Here is a 16,052-nt window from a genome sequence, read left to right as displayed (position 1 = left end):
GCACGATCTTGGCTCACTGCAAGCTCCGCCTCCCGGGTTCACGCCATTCTCCTGCCTCAGCCTCCGAGTAGCTGGGACTACAGGTGCCCGCCACTACACCTGGCTAATTTTTTTGTATTTTTAGTAGAGACGAGGTTTCACCATGTTAGCCAGAATGGTCTCGATCTCCTGACCTCGTGATCCGCCCGTCTCGGCCTCCCAAAGTGCTGGGATTACAGGCGTGAGCCACCGCGTCCGGTCAAAAGTGGGAAAATATTAACAAGAACATCTACTGAATACACACCTTGTGCCTGGAACTATGTATACCACAGGTACATAAACACACACATACACATACACACATACACATACACACTATTTTTCCTCTCTCATTTCACTTTAAATGCTCAAAAATATATCAATTAAATTTTAATTTACTTAAATTTACCATAAATTGGCATGTGAGCTAAACTAACATGCCATAATTGGTATGTTAGGTAACTTATGGTAAAAATTTACCAATTTATTGTAAATTTTTATCCTGAAAAGCACTAAAATTAACAAATACTTACTTCTGAATCTTCAGATAGGCCATAGCTCTGTTAGCTGGAAGAAGGGCATTAGCACCATCTGCTGCTATCCCTCGAGTATAGCATTCAATTGCTCTTTCATATTTCCCCTCTTTGAAAAATCCATTCCCCTGTTGTTTTGTAGAGAAATATGGAGAATAAAAAAAATACAAAAAAATTAAATGAATTCAAATCTTATGAAACACTGCAAGGATATTCACCAACAGTATTTCAGGAAAGAATATTGTTAAAAATCTGGCCCCTGAGACACGTTTTAGAATCTGTTTGGGTTGTTTCTTTTTTAATGGCATTATTGTTCTTCAGTACTAAAAAGGAAAAACATGTATACTACTATATTACTTTGTAGCATTCACTATTATTCCATTAATTACATATTACGCAAAGCTTAAATTTAAAAACCTATTTTAACAAAGGTCCAAATAATATACTTCCTTAAGTTACATTAGAAGCTGTACAAAAGAATTTCATAACTCAAATAAATTTTGTGAAAGAACACAGTACCAGAATCATAAAGCCCACTCTTCAATAACTTTAATATGCCCAAATATAAGATAAATTCAACTGTATTGGAATTTGTATACCTGATTTCACTATAACATTTACTTATAATCAGAGTCAAATATCACAATCAATAATCATTTCATAAGTATTTATTATGAATCTTCTGTGGGTCCAGGAAAGGCTATAAATAAATGAAACCTCCTCAACTCACGATTAACAGAGGAATTTCAATCAGAAACAGTCCAGTGTGAATTAATGAAAAAAGTACATTATAAGAATGGATTGTAATTAACTTCTACGTTAAATTTATAACTATCTATATGTAAATATATAAGACATTCAAAAGTAGTTTCCAAACTTAAGTGTTTCCATAGTTACTTTTTTAATTTATGTATAAAGTCATCAATTACCCAAATTTTGAATTAGTAGGTCCCAGAGGCTTTAGTGTATTTAATTTCCAATTCCTACTCAAGCAAAACTTTAATATTAGAGAAAAAATTTAAGTGATATACAAGAAATAAATCAACACTCAGCAAAATATATACATTCTCTGTTGGATTAGCTTTGGATTACCCGATCTTTCTCTGAAATGGCCTGCTGCTTATTCTGCTGTGCTTCAATTTGCTTTCGCTCTCCTGTTGATTCAACCACTGTGTCAGCTTCCTCTGGATATGAGTTTTCTTTGGATGCTAAAGCCTAGGAGACATAGCAGTCAGCTAAAATAAAACAAGTAATACAAGATGCATATATATTTGACCTTAAAACATAAATACCTCAAATATATTAGAACTTCTGCCACATTTTAAATAATCGAAATAACATTTTCTATTCTAATTCAAAATCTTTCTACTTATTAAAGTAAAAACAAAATAAGTATATAACAAATTTAATGTGCTTCTCATTTCAATTAAAATTAGTATCAAACACCACATACTGCATATTCTGACTTATAAGTGGGAGGTAAACACTGGGTACACATGGAACGGAAACAATACACACTACAGACTACCTGTTGGGGAGAGAAACACTGGGGGTGGGGAGGGGACGGGATGAAAAACTACCTATCGAGTACTATGCTCACTATCTAGGAGACGGAATCATTCATACCCCAAACCTCAGTTTCATACAATATGCCCATGTAAAAAGCCTTCATATGTACCTTTTGAATCTAAAATAGTAGTTCAAATTATTTTAAATAAATAAACAAGTAGCATCCATTAAAAGTAGTTGCTCATTTATTCAACAAATATTTATTGAATTTCTATACTGGCCAGGCACTGTTTTAGAAGCTGTTTTCAGACCTAACAGTTCATTACATCTACATTACCAAACTTCTCAAATTCAATACTCACAGTCATTATTTGACCTAACACAGAATTTTAAAAATATATAATAGAGTTCACAACTACAATCAAGTTAACATATTTACCAGCAGACCTTACGTGCAGTACTAATGGTAATATTTAAAAGCACACTTTCCCCAATCACTGTCATTTTTCTCTCAATGTTTCAATCAGTGCATAAGCCAAAAAGGAAGAAAATCAGTGGGATAAAAAAATAATAATTCTGTCATCTGGGAAAGAGTAAAGCAGCAGTAGTTCTAAAGATCTCAGGCAACTTTTAGAACAATCAAGGGTCTTTAAATACCATTACACTCCCTCTGGCTTGCAAATTCATTTAGTAAAACTCCATGGTACAAAGAATTAAAATTAGAAAATCTCAATATTAAGAAATCTATAGTACAAAATGCATGCAAAAAGCTTTACTTCTTCAAATAAAGGTTATAAGTAATACATTTAAAATTTAAATAACTATAGTTTACCTGATTGATTTTCCTGAGTTCATTTGTTGCTTCAAAGTTATTTGGTTCCAGTTCTAATACTCTTTCATAATCTAAGAGAAGATAAAAAAAATTTCTAAAGATCAGTAATATTTAAAAACTTGTATAAAACAATCTTTTGTTGCCTGTGACAATTAGGCAACTGTCCTACAGCAAAATAAAAGAGAAACAAAGAAATACTATCATTAGGCCACTGAACTTTCTTTTTTTAAGACATTCTCACTCTGTTGCCCAGGCTGAGTGCACTGGCGCTATCTTGGCTCACTGCAACCTCCAGCTCCCAGGTTCCAGTGATTCTGTACCTCAACCTCCTGAGTAGCTGGGACTACAGGCACACACCACCAAGCTCAGTTAATTTTTGTATTTTTAGTAGAGACAGGTTTTCTCCACGTTGGCCAGGTTAGTCTCAAACTCCTGGCCTCAAGCAGTCTTCCCATCTTGGCCTCCGAGACTGCTAGGATTACAGGTGTAAGCCACTGTGTCCAGCCAAGCCACTGAACTTTCTTCTTCTCCCCCAGGGCAGACAAAATCCTATGAAAAACCATCTTCCACCAGCCCCAGGAAGGATACCTGCTATCGTAAGTTGTACATCATAAAACCAAGAAGCAGGCCAGGCGCGGTAGCTCACTCCTGTTATCCCAGCACTTTGGGAGGCCGAGGTGGGAAGATCACCTGAAGTCAGGAGTCAAGACCAGCCTGGCCAGCATGGCGAAACCCTGTCTCTACTAAAACTACAAAAATTAGCCAGGCGTGGTAGTGGGCACCTGTAATCCCAGCTACTTGGAAGGCTGAGGCAGGGAGAATCACTTGAACCCAGGAGGCAGAGGTTGCAGTGAGCCAAGATCGCGCCATTGCACTCCAGCCTGGGCGAAAAAGCAAGACTCTGTCTCAAAAAAAAAAAAAAAAAGACCTAAGCAGCAGCAAAATCCAATTAAATATCAGCTTTATTCAGATTTCGTGATTTATAATACACAAACCTATTTCATGGAATAATAGAAGGCTTAGAATTTATAAGTGAACAAAAACATGTTATGAGCTTTAAACATACTACCTCTTGCCTCACAAAAGCCAACAAGACATTTTAATGCCTATTTTACAGATGAGAAACTGAAAGTTAGAGAAGATACTGGTTACATAGCTAGTACTTAATAACATAAAAATTTGAACCAAATTCTGATTGGTGGCAAATAACATATTCTTTCTTAAAAAATCAAGATATCTTTTCAGTTCCAAAAATGACCTTTGTTCAAATACAGAAAGCTCTCTGAAAGTAGTAACTGTGATTACTCAGTATTCTCTACATAGCATCTGTTAGATAACACTGTTAAAGAATTTTTTAGATAATGACTAGAAAATACCTTTTTTGGCCTCTTCTAATTTTTGCAAAGCAAATCGAGCAGCACCTCGTCTGGAATAAGCCTTTGTATAACTTCTATTCAAGGCAATTGCTAAATTACAATCAGACTCAGCAACAGCAAATCTGCAATTTAAAACATTAAAACAAATAAAGTTAATAAAACTAATTTACTAAACCAAAACTTCGTTTCTGAAATCCTTGAAAAGGGAATTTACTTGCCCACTGAAGGCATTTTTCCCACCTCCTTTTAGTTAATTAAGCATAATAAAAGCAATACTGCCATTCCTCAAAGATATTGTGGGTTTGATTCTAGACCACCACAACAAATGTCACAATAAAGCTAGTCACACAAATTTTTTGGTTTTCCAGTGCATACAAAAGTTTTATTTACACTATACTGTAATCTAGTAAGTGTGCAAAAGCTTTATGTCTAAATAACAATGTATATACCTTAATTTAAAAATACTTTATTGCTAAAAAATGCTAATAATTATCTGAGTCTTCAGTGAATATTTATCTTTGTGCTGTTGGAGGATCTTGCCTTGATGTTGATGGCTACTGACTGATCAGGGTGGTGGAGGTAGCATGTGATGCTGTTTGATAGCATTTACATAATAGAACTTCTTTTAATATTGGAGTCAATCCTCTCAAACTCTGCCACTTTATCAACTAAGTTTATATAATGTTCTAAATCTTCTGTTGTCCTTTCAAAAACATTCATGGCACCTTCACGTAGAATAGATTCTCTCTCAAGAAACCACTTTCCTTGTTCATCCATAAGAAGCAACTGATCATCCATTCAAGTTTGAACACAAGATTGCAGCAATTCAGTCACATCTTCCTCCACTAAAATCCTGAACCCCTCAAAGTCATCCATAAGAGTTGAAATCAACTTCTTCCAAACTCCTGTTAACACTGACATTTTGACCTCCTCCCATGAATTACGGACACTTTTAACGGCATCTAAAATAGTTAATCCTTTCCAGGTTTCAATCTACTTTGCCCAGATCCACTAGAGGAATCACAATCTATGACAGCTACAGCCTATGAAATGTATTTCTTAAATAACAAGACTTGAAAGTTGAAATGACTCTTCGATCCATGGGCTGCAGAACGGATATTGTGTTAGGAGGCATGAAAACAACATTCATCTCCTTGTACATCAGAGATCTTGGGTGAGTAGGTGCATTGTCAATACACTACTTTGAAATAAAACTTTTTTTCTAAGCAGTAGGTCTCAATAGCAGGCTTAAAAAGTTCAGTAAACCAGTTCATAAACAGATGTGCTGCCATCCAGACTTTGTTGTTTTATTTATAGAGAACAAGCAGAGTAGATATAGCATAATTCCTAAGGGCCCTAGGACTTTTGGAATGGTAAATGAGCACTGTCTTCAACTTAAAGTCACCAGTTGCATTAGCCTCTAACAAGAGAATCAGACTGTCCTTTGAAGCCAGTCAATTCCCTCTAGCTGTGAAAGCCCAAATGGCACTGTCTTCTAACAGAAGGCTGTTTAGTCAACACTGAAAATGTGTTGTTTAACATAGTCACCTTCATCAATTACCTTAGCTAGATCTTCTGGATAACTTTCTGCAGGTTCTCCATCAGCACCTGCTGCTTCACTTTCCACTTTTATTTTTAAGCTTCTTTCCCTAAACTACATGAATCAACTTCTACTAGCTTTCAACTTTTCTTCTGCAGCTTTCTCACCTCTCTCAGCCTTCACTAAATTGAAGAGCGCTAGGGCCTTGCACTGGATTAGACTTAGGATCAGGGGAATGTTGCGGCTGATTTGATCTTCTATACAGACCAATAAAACTTTCTCCCTATCAACAATAAGCTTATTTTGCTTTTAATTATTTGTGTTCATTGGAGTAGCCCTTTTAATTTCTTTCAAGAACTTTTCCTTTGCATTCACATCTTGGCTAACTGGCACAAGAGGCCTAGCTTTCAGTCAGTCTTTGCTTTCGACATGCCTTCCTAAGTTTAATCATTTCCAGCTTCCAATTTAAAGTGAGAGATCTGCGAGTCTTCTTTCACTTGAATACTTACATGCCACTGTAGGGTTTTGTTTGTTTGTTTGTTTGTTTGTTTTGAGATGGAGTCTCACTCTCTTGCCCAGGCTAGAGTGCAGTGGCAGGATCTCAACTCACTGCAACCTCCGCCTCCTGGGCTCAAGAGATTCTCGTGCCTCACCCTCACAAGTAGCTGGGATTATAGGTATGCACCACCACACTTGGCTAAATTTTTGTATTTTTAGTAGAGATAGGGTTTCACCATGTTGGCCAGGCTGGTCTCCAACTCCCGACCTCAAGTGATGCCGCCCACCTCGGCCTCCCAAAGTGCTGGGATTACAGGTGTGAGCCACCTTGCCTGGCCTCACTGTAGGGTTATTAACTGGCCTAATTTCAATACTGTTGTGTCTCAGGGAATAGGGAGGCCCAAGGAGAAGGAGAGAGATTGGGTTGTGGGGGCGGCTGGTCAATGAAGCAGACAGGATGCACAATAACATATGGGTGTGCTTGATGGCTCCCCAAAACAATTACAATAGAAACATCAAAGATCCCTGATCAGAGATCACCATAACAGATACAATAATAATAAAAGAAATCTGAAATACTGTAACAATTACCAAAACGTGACACACAGACACAAAGTAAACACACATGCTGTTGGACAAATGGCACCTATAGAGTTGCTTGACTTCCCTGATACAAGGTTGCCACAAACTTTCATTTCGTAAAAACAGTATCTGTGGATGCAATAAAGCGACACACAATAAAACAAGGTATGCCTATAATTCCTAATGGCGAAACATTAGTAGCATTCCCTTTAATGTCAGAAACAAGAATGCCCATTATCACTGCTTTTTCTTGGTATTACATAGAGGTCTTCACCAAAGCAGTTCCACAAGAAAGAAACACAGATTAGAAACAAAGAAAAAAGCCTGAAATTATTCTCAGATGATATGATGGTCCAAAAAGAAAACTCAAAACAATCTAGAGAAATTGCTAGAAATATTAAAAGTTTAGTAAGGTGACTACGACAGATCAACAAGAAACAAACAAACAAAACATCTAACAAAGACCTACCAGACACAGATGCAAAAAATTGTAAGACTGTTTTCAAAGACATTAATGACAATATAAGTGGAGATATTTCACATTCACCTATAATAAAGTACAAAAACATACAATATGATTCTCTCCAGACTGATTTATATATCTAATGCAATTCTAATCAAAATCCCAGCAGGATATTTTAAGGAATTTGGGAAGATAATTCTAAAAGTTACACTGATGAGTAAAAGTCCAAGAATACCCAAAACATTCCTGAATAATAAAAGGTAGCAGAATATTCAGTATACCAAATATTAAGACTTACAATTATAATGCTATAATAATTAAAGATAGTGTGGAACGGATGTAAGGACAGGCAATAGACCAGTATAAAGAACAGAGAGATGAGAAAGCAATCTAGGCAAACATGACATACGACAATAGTAGCATGGCAGATCCACAGGAGAAAGCAGGGCTATTCCAAAAATAGAGCTGGAAAAACCTTCAGCATATGTGAAAACACCTAAATGTGAAAATTAAATCTTAAAAATGTTTAGAAGAAAGTAGAGGAGACTATTATGAACTCAAGCAGCAAACTTTTTTTTGAACAAATCATTTTATAAAGTCCTAATCTTTTCAAAAAATCAATAAGTTGAACTATATTAAAATGGAATGCTTATATTCATTAAAATTCCATAAAGAAGATAAGCTACAAATTGAGAGAAGAGAGTTATTATGAAAAAGATCAAAAGATTAGTATCCAGAATAAAGAACTCTCAAAATAAATCAACAGAAAAAGCCCTAAAAAAAATGGCCAAACACCAAATAGGCATTTCACAGGGAAAAAAAAGAAAAAGTGGAAAATATATAAGATGCTTAACCTTACCAACAGTTGAGAAATGAAAACCTTACTAATAGTTGAGAAATGCAAAATGGCATTTCAAAGACACAATGAAACGCCATTTTACACCCACTAGATTGACAACAATTAAGAAGCCCAACTATGGCCGGGCGCGGTGGCTCAAGCCTGTAATCCCAGCACTTTGGGAGGCCGAGACGGGCGGATCACGAGGTCAGGAGATCGAGACCATCCTGGCTAACACGGTGAAACCCCGTCTCTAATAAAAAATACAAAAAAAGTAGCCGGGCGAGGTGGCGGGCGCCTATAGTCCCAGCTACTCCGGAGGCTGAGACGGGAGAATGGCGGGAACCCAGGAGGCAGAGCCTGCAGTGAGCTGAGATCCGGCCACTGCACTCCAGCCTGGGCGACAGAGCAAGACTCCGTCTCAAAAAAAAAAAAAAAGAAGCCCAACTATATCAGTGTTGGTAAGAGTAAGAAATAGGCATTATTATACACTGCTAATGAGACTGTAAACTCATCATTTACCTTTGTAACAACTGTGTAACAACAAACTATCTTTGTCATCATCCTGTGAAGCTGAACATCTACACATTTTATGACCCAACACCAAGAAACATATACAAAAATATTCACAGCATTGCTGAAATAAGGAAGGAAAAGACAGAAGGTAGGCAATAAAAAGAGGGACAGAAGGAGGGAAGAAAGAGTGGGAGGGAGAGAGAGAAAAAGAAAGGAAGAAAGGAATGAACCAACAATCCAGCAACACAAGAATAGACATATAATGGTATATTTCTAAAAAGAAATTATCCTTTGTAACAGTTACAATCAGAGCTCTAGAGCTATATGCATCAAAACAAGAATGAATCATAAAAATATAATAGCGAAATAGGTGAGCCACAGAAAACTACATACAGTATATTTTTAAAGCTCAAAAACAAGCAAGATTATACCATATATTATTTACGAACATATATATATATATAATAAACCGTTTTTAAATCAAAAGAATGGCAAATATATAATTCAAGACAGTGGTTAACGGGGAGGGAGGCAAGGGACAGGATACAGAAAGGAGCATCAAGGTAACTTCAAAAGTAATGGTAACGTTCTGGTTCTTAAGTTGACAGGGGTGCTTATATAGGCTTATTTTAAATTATTCTCTGTAATTTATGTATGTGATACATATATTGCAGATATCAAATATTATAAAATGTAAATATTTCCCTAATTTTTTAGATTAATATCACGAGTTTCAAAGACATAAAAATATGCTATTTAAATAGTAAAAACTCAGATACCAATAAAATTTGTATTTCCAAATAATTAAAACAGTAAGAATGTCTTCCTTGATGGTGTTTATCTTTTTAAAAAACCCCTATGATAGGTTGGTTACCTGCCTATGACAAGACAATACCACATTTATATTCTTCCACATTATTTATTTTAAAAGTCAGTATGACTTAATGACAAACATATGTTGAAACATATCTTAAGTTTTCCATAATAAATGTTCTCTAGATTAAATAGTGGATAAATAGCTTTTCAAAATAATGGGATATTGATTTCTAAAAATATCCAACTAACTTTTTTAGCTTTGTGAATTAGATAAGAACACTATTACTGAATTTTTAGAAGAATACCTCAGTAAAGTGAGCCATGGGAACAAGGTTTTAGCACCAGATGTTTAAAATGGCTTAAGTAAAATAATTCAATAAAAAGGAGTGAGCTATAAGAATTTACAGTTGAAAAGAAAATGCGATATACATTCTCAATCTGCCCTCCACACCTTATTCCAGAAGTTTTTTTAATAAGTCTCCATATATATATAAGACATTCACATTCACACACGTTACAAAAGTCCTTACTTTTTCAGTCTAAAATACGCTGATGCTCTGTTCGTTGGCAACACGGGATTATATGGATCGGCATCCATGCCTTTTGTGTAGCAGTCAATTGCTTCATCATATTTTCCTTGTTTGAAGTATTTATTGCCCTGAAAAAAAAGAAAATTATATAAAATGATCCTTTTTACAAATTCTGAAATTCACTACAGTTGACCCTTGAACAACCCAGGTTTGAAGGGCAAGGGTCCACTTAAATGTGGATTTTTTTCAATAAAAGTCTACATCAAGTGTGCCTGCCTCCCCTTCCAACTATTCTACCTCTTCGGCCTCTGCCACCCCTGAGAGAGCAAGACCAACTCCTCCTCTTCCCCATCCTCAGCCTACTCAATGTGAAGATGACAAGGATGGAGACTTTTAAATGATCCACTTCTACATAGTGAAATATATTTATATAAATAAATACACATTCTCTTCCTTAAAATGTTCTAATACTAGCTTACTTTTTTGTAAGAATACAGTATGTAATACATATAACACATAAAATTTGTGCTAATCAACTATTTGTGTTATCCATACTGCTTCCGGTCAACAGTAAGCTATTAGTAGTTAAGTTTTTGGGGGAGTCACAAGTTATATGCAGACTTTTTACTGCATGAGGCACTGACCCCATACTGTTCAAGGGTAACTGTATATGGTCATTGTATGGGCACAAACCAAGAGCCTAGGCAGAAAAATGAGTAAAATACCTAGCATTATATTCCTTATTGACAATGCCAACCTACAGAAATGTAATCAAAAAAAAGCATCAAGAGTTTAATCTGAAAAGAGTTCCACCTTTGTGAAAGTAATACAGCTGGTTTTATAACAATGAGGCATCCCTCAGGGAGATACTGAACATTCCAAAAAGTAACCAAAGATAGCCTTTGATACCTGGGAGTGGAATATAATAGTTATGCCAAGAATCACACACTAATTTCAAGTTACTTCAATCTACTACTAAAAACACTGGACAACTCCAGGTATAGTCTAAGCATTTTACATAAAACAGCTCACTTACTACTCCTAAGAACCCATCGAGGTTGGTAATATTATTATTATCATTTTACAGATGAGATAACTGAAGTTCAGAAGTTTAAAGAACTTACCAGAGATTTGAACCCAGGTAATCTGGCTCCAGAGCATGTACTCCTAACCAATGTTACACTGCCTCCAGAGAGGAATGTAGCCAATAACAACAGAAAGTTTAAACACCTACTAAAACTGTGTTCAAGAAACTTTAGGGTCCACATGATTTTCAACATCTCCTGCTTACCTGAAAAAAAAAAAAAAATCTAACTAGTTAGTACCTTTTCTTTTAAAACAAGAGCCTTTTGTGAATCTACATGAATCCCATCTTCTTCCGACTCTGATTCTTGAGACAGAGACTCATGGGTACTATCGTCTTTGTCAAGCTCATCAAGGATACTGTCCTAAAACCAAAAGGAGGAAAACAGTGGTCATAATTATATGATTAGGGGAAAAAAAAAAGACATACTAAAAAAATACACTCAAAAGAATGTAAATTGTTACAATCTAAGGACCTACAGGCTTACAAAGCAACCCAAATCTCTCATTGTTAAGATTATATCCAGAGAAAAAGATGCCTTTGTTTAGAAAACCAAGATGCAAACCAAGAATCTGACTACGAACTCATAAAGCTAAGTCAACAGACTGTACAAATCACCCCTAAATCACAAACTATTAGCAGTTAGGTATTATGGTTTAAAGGAAGTTTGCAAATAGCCCTAAACTAATATAATTAGCACCCATTAGCAGAGAAAGTTTTTAAAAAATTTTTTTCTTCCTTATTTTAAAACAAAAAACTGCTATTTTAAAACGAACAAAAGAAGAGCACATTAACTCCTAATCTTCACAATAACCTATGAGGAAGGTATAATTACCCATGTTTTCCACTTGAGGGAACTGAAATGCAGAAGTTAGTTAACTCATTCGAGGTCACTCAGCTAGTAAGTGACCAAGTCTACTTCCTCCAAGAGCTATCAATCGATATGTTATACTGTCTCTGAGGGTATTCCAAAATATAGCTGCCTCTACCAAAGGAAAAATAAAAAATGTGCTAGTACCACGATTCTCAATCTCTTTTGACTCACACTACTTTCATGGTAATAAATAATTTCATAGACTGCCACTAGAATTTTTCTCTTATTTTTTACATGATAAAACAATGATTTTTAGTAAGATTTTATTTTTATTTTTATTTTTGAGACAGCATCTGGCTCTGTTGCCTAGGCTGGAGTGCAGTAGTGTGATGTCAGTTTACTGCAACCTCCAATTCCCAGGCTCAAGCCATCCTCCTACCTCGCTCTCCCAAGTAACTGGGACTACAGGCGTGCACTACCATGTGCAGCTAGTTTTTTATTTTTTGTAGAGATGGGCTTTTGCCACATTGGCCAGGCTGGTCTGGATACTAAGCCCAAGCAATCTGCCCACCTCAGCCTCCCAAAGTGTTGGGATTACAGGCGTGAGCCACCAGGACGACCATTAGAGTTCATTAAAGCACTTTTAAACACAAACTTTAATTATTATGTAAACAAAATCCTTTTTGCATTCAAACACTATTTTAAAGTTATTTACATAAGAAAAAAACAAATTGCTTATAAAAATAAAAAACTATGCATAGTTTCATTAGATGAACATTGAAACATGGATTAAAATTTAGCTATGTGTTTTAGCATGAAGATTCTAGAAATACCACCAGCCTACCAACATTGTAGCCAGGATTATCCAACCCTGCTACGCTGACATGTATAGAAAACTAACAGCAGCAGAACACTAAAGCAGCTGCTCAGATCTGAACTAGAAAGAAATGGGAATTAAACAACTATATCTTGTATAGAGACACTAAAATGACAATTGCAAGCTATGCAGTACAATCTTGATGGCATTGTCCACATACAGCAGGAGCTTAATCAGTATCTGCTGAATGAGTAAATGCCTGTGTAGAAAACACCTCTATAAGAAATCATCTGAGATGATGCCTTTCAGGAAAGGACATTATAAGAAGACACCAACTGATGAAAAGGAATAGGCTATAACAAAAAGTCACACACAAAAAAAAATGAAGACAGTCTACATGACACTTGAGAATAAATTCTATTTTCAGAAAGTATTTCCAACAGTGATAAATTCAAGACCCAAAATTTTACTTCTCCTATATTGGGACAATCCTGAAGCAGATGGCAAACTAAATAAAAGCCCCAGTTCTCTCTTAATTAGCCTTAGTTTTATTAAGAAAAATACCACACAAATAATTTGGAAAACTGTTTGACAGTATTTTCTAAAACTAAATGTATTTATAAACTATGCCCCAGCAAATCCCCTCTAGGGTGCTTACATCCATCAAAAGACAAGTACAAAAATATTCACAGCAGGTTCATTCATCATAGCCCCAAATCACCAACAATACAAAAGTATTATCAATAGAAGAACGGACACAAATTAAGCCATCCACACAATGGAATTCTGGTCAGCAATGAAAAAGAACTGCTGCTACTCACAATATGGATCTCAAATAATGATAGCGAAAGAAGCCAAACTTAATGCATACTGTATAATACATTTATATGAAATTCCAAAACTGTATACAGTATGAGAGGTGAGAACAGTGGCTAATTTTGAGAAGTCATCTATTGAAAGTAAGGCCTCTGCGAGGTTGGAAATGTTCTTTTTGTTTCTGTTTTTTTGAGACAGAGTCGCCCAGGCTGGAGTGCAGTGACGTGCACCGCAACCTCTGCCTCCCGGGTTCAAGCCATTCTCGTGCCTCAGCCTCCCAGAATGTTCTATATCTTGATCTGAACAGTGGTTTCACAGGTGTACACTTGAGTAAAAATTCAGGAAGATGCACACTTAAGATTTTTGGACTTTATGCACATTATACCTCAGTAAAAATGTTAAACAGAAAAATGCAGAGAAAATAATAAACAGAGAAATCAGACAGTGGTTACTTCTGGGAGTAGAAGGGAGAAAAGAACATGAGATCAGAAAGGAGCACACCAGTAGCTTCAATGATATTGGAAAAATTCTCTTTAAGTTAGATAGTAGGTTCATGTATTCATTTTATTACTACGCTTTAGAACATATCTCTCTACATATTCTTTGGTATGAATCAAATATTACATAATAAACACTTGTTTAAAAACTAAAGAGGAATATATATTCTAAATTCATCAGTTGGTTATCACATCCCCCAACATACACACCCCTAACCAAATCAACCCTTAAAGTAGATCAGAGTGCAGAATAGGGCTGGCCAACAGGTTCTCTTTCACAGGCTGACACGACAGTGGCTGCTTAAAACACTGGTAAAGGATTGTAAGGCAGAGCACTGGTGGTGATTCTCGAAGTATGTTGTGTATCACACATGGGAGCTGGGAGGACACACATCTGCTATCCCAGTCTGGAAGGGTAAAGAAGCCCAATTTCCTGGGATCAAGATAGGCCTATGTTTACTGTTACACAGCCCCAGTCCTAAGACTAGACACAAAGGCATTCTCTTTTAACAGATTACTGCAGGTCCTTCAGTTTACAACAAAGACATCTGCACAGTCATTCTTTTCTGGGAGTATCTTAGAATTCTGGCTGTTTAGGGGTTAGAGAAGGTGGCGAAGAGGGGAGCAGTACGACTATAAAGGGATGGCACAAAGGGAATCTTTGTGATGGTGCCATATATCTGCATCTTAATTGCGGTTGGGTAATCCAAACCTACATGTGGGATAAAATAACATAGAACCATACACACACTATACCAATGTCAATTCCTAGTTTTGATACTGTATACTACAGCTAAGAAAGATGTAACCACCAGAGGAAACTGGATGAAGAGTACACTGGATAAATACTAATAAGTAAATAAATAGTAATTTTTGTAAAAAGAAAGAAAAAAGAATAAAATCCTGGCTGTTTTAGCCACGATTCGCTGAAAGAGGACTGCAGGAAAAAATATTATCTCATTAAAGAGCTATGTAATTAAATGTTTATTCCACATAAAATCATATATAAGAGAAAGACACAGGCCATAACCCTACATTATTCTTCACTTAACCCATGACTATTAGCTAACTCCCAGAAAATTTCACTCAAATATTAACAAGCAAATGACTAGATTAACTTACCACATCAAGTTTTGCCCATGCCTCATAATCATAAGATTTTATCCTGTTTTTTGTGTTTTCCTCTTTGGTTTTTTTGGAAGGCTCTTTAGCTTTGCCTTTCTTCTTTTTCCTAAAATTCCCATTTCGAATAGGAGGTAAATTCTAAGGAGGGAAAAAAAAAACACAAAGTTGTGAGTATTATGCTCTGTTACTCTTTGTATAACTAGCTATGTTTAAAATTCTCACTATATTTTCTTATAAGAATTAATTTTAAAGTGTTTAAAAAGACCAATTTACCACCTTCACTTATAATAATTATGCTTGAAAAGTTTAATTCATACTTTGATGAGTGTTGAACATTGTTCAATCACAAGAAAAAAGTATTACCTAGAAATTCTAATTATACCTTTAATTTGCAATCCTAAACTCAAACTTCAAAAACGACCTATCTTCAGCCTTAGTACAATGAACCAGCAGTAATGCAAATGCAAACTGAACTGCCTCCACATTATGTACAGTATGAAAAACCCAGCCATATTTAAATGCACTGTCTTAAAACTTTTGGTTGAACCTACGTACTATCTGCATTTTTATGACAATATGGTATGTTAATATATCATCAGTATATAACTACACATATTTTTATACACACACACCTCCATATATTTTATGATGTTAGTCATTTATTTACCTCTAAGTATTATCACATGATCATCCTTTCGGTAACTATTCACTAAGCCTTAAAACATAGTAATATATTTAATTATTACAAAGACTTTTTGAAAAGCAGAATTTCTAAAAACATTGACAGTGAGCCAGGCACGGTGGCTCACGCCTGTAATCCCAGCACTTCGGGAGGCTGAGGTGGGTGG

General features: G+C 35.7%; 1 protein-coding gene across 3 annotated transcripts in view; it reads right to left on the bottom strand.

Moving 5' to 3' along the window:
- The window catches only part of RPAP3 (RNA polymerase II associated protein 3), a 43,881-nt gene that overhangs the window by 24,069 nt on the left and 3,760 nt on the right, over nt 1–16,052 (bottom strand). For all 3 annotated transcript variants that reach the window (XM_011936280.1, XM_011936281.1, XM_011936282.1), the window contains 7 exons: nt 15,202–15,342; nt 11,377–11,499; nt 10,052–10,179; nt 4,269–4,390; nt 2,893–2,963; nt 1,644–1,766; nt 552–679 (listed from right to left, as the gene is read on the bottom strand). In XM_011936280.1, coding sequence (XP_011791670.1) covers nt 552–679; nt 1,644–1,766; nt 2,893–2,963; nt 4,269–4,390; nt 10,052–10,179; nt 11,377–11,499; nt 15,202–15,342 — 836 coding nt within the window. The remainder of the gene's footprint in view (nt 1–551; nt 680–1,643; nt 1,767–2,892; nt 2,964–4,268; nt 4,391–10,051; nt 10,180–11,376; nt 11,500–15,201; nt 15,343–16,052) is intronic.

This window comes from Colobus angolensis, unplaced genomic scaffold (assembly GCF_000951035.1).
Source record: "Colobus angolensis palliatus isolate OR3802 unplaced genomic scaffold, Cang.pa_1.0 Scaffold151, whole genome shotgun sequence".
Lineage (NCBI taxonomy): Eukaryota > Metazoa > Chordata > Mammalia > Primates > Cercopithecidae > Colobus > Colobus angolensis.
The sequence above is the reverse complement of the archived record's forward strand: the minus strand, read 5'-3'. Positions and strand labels throughout refer to the sequence as shown.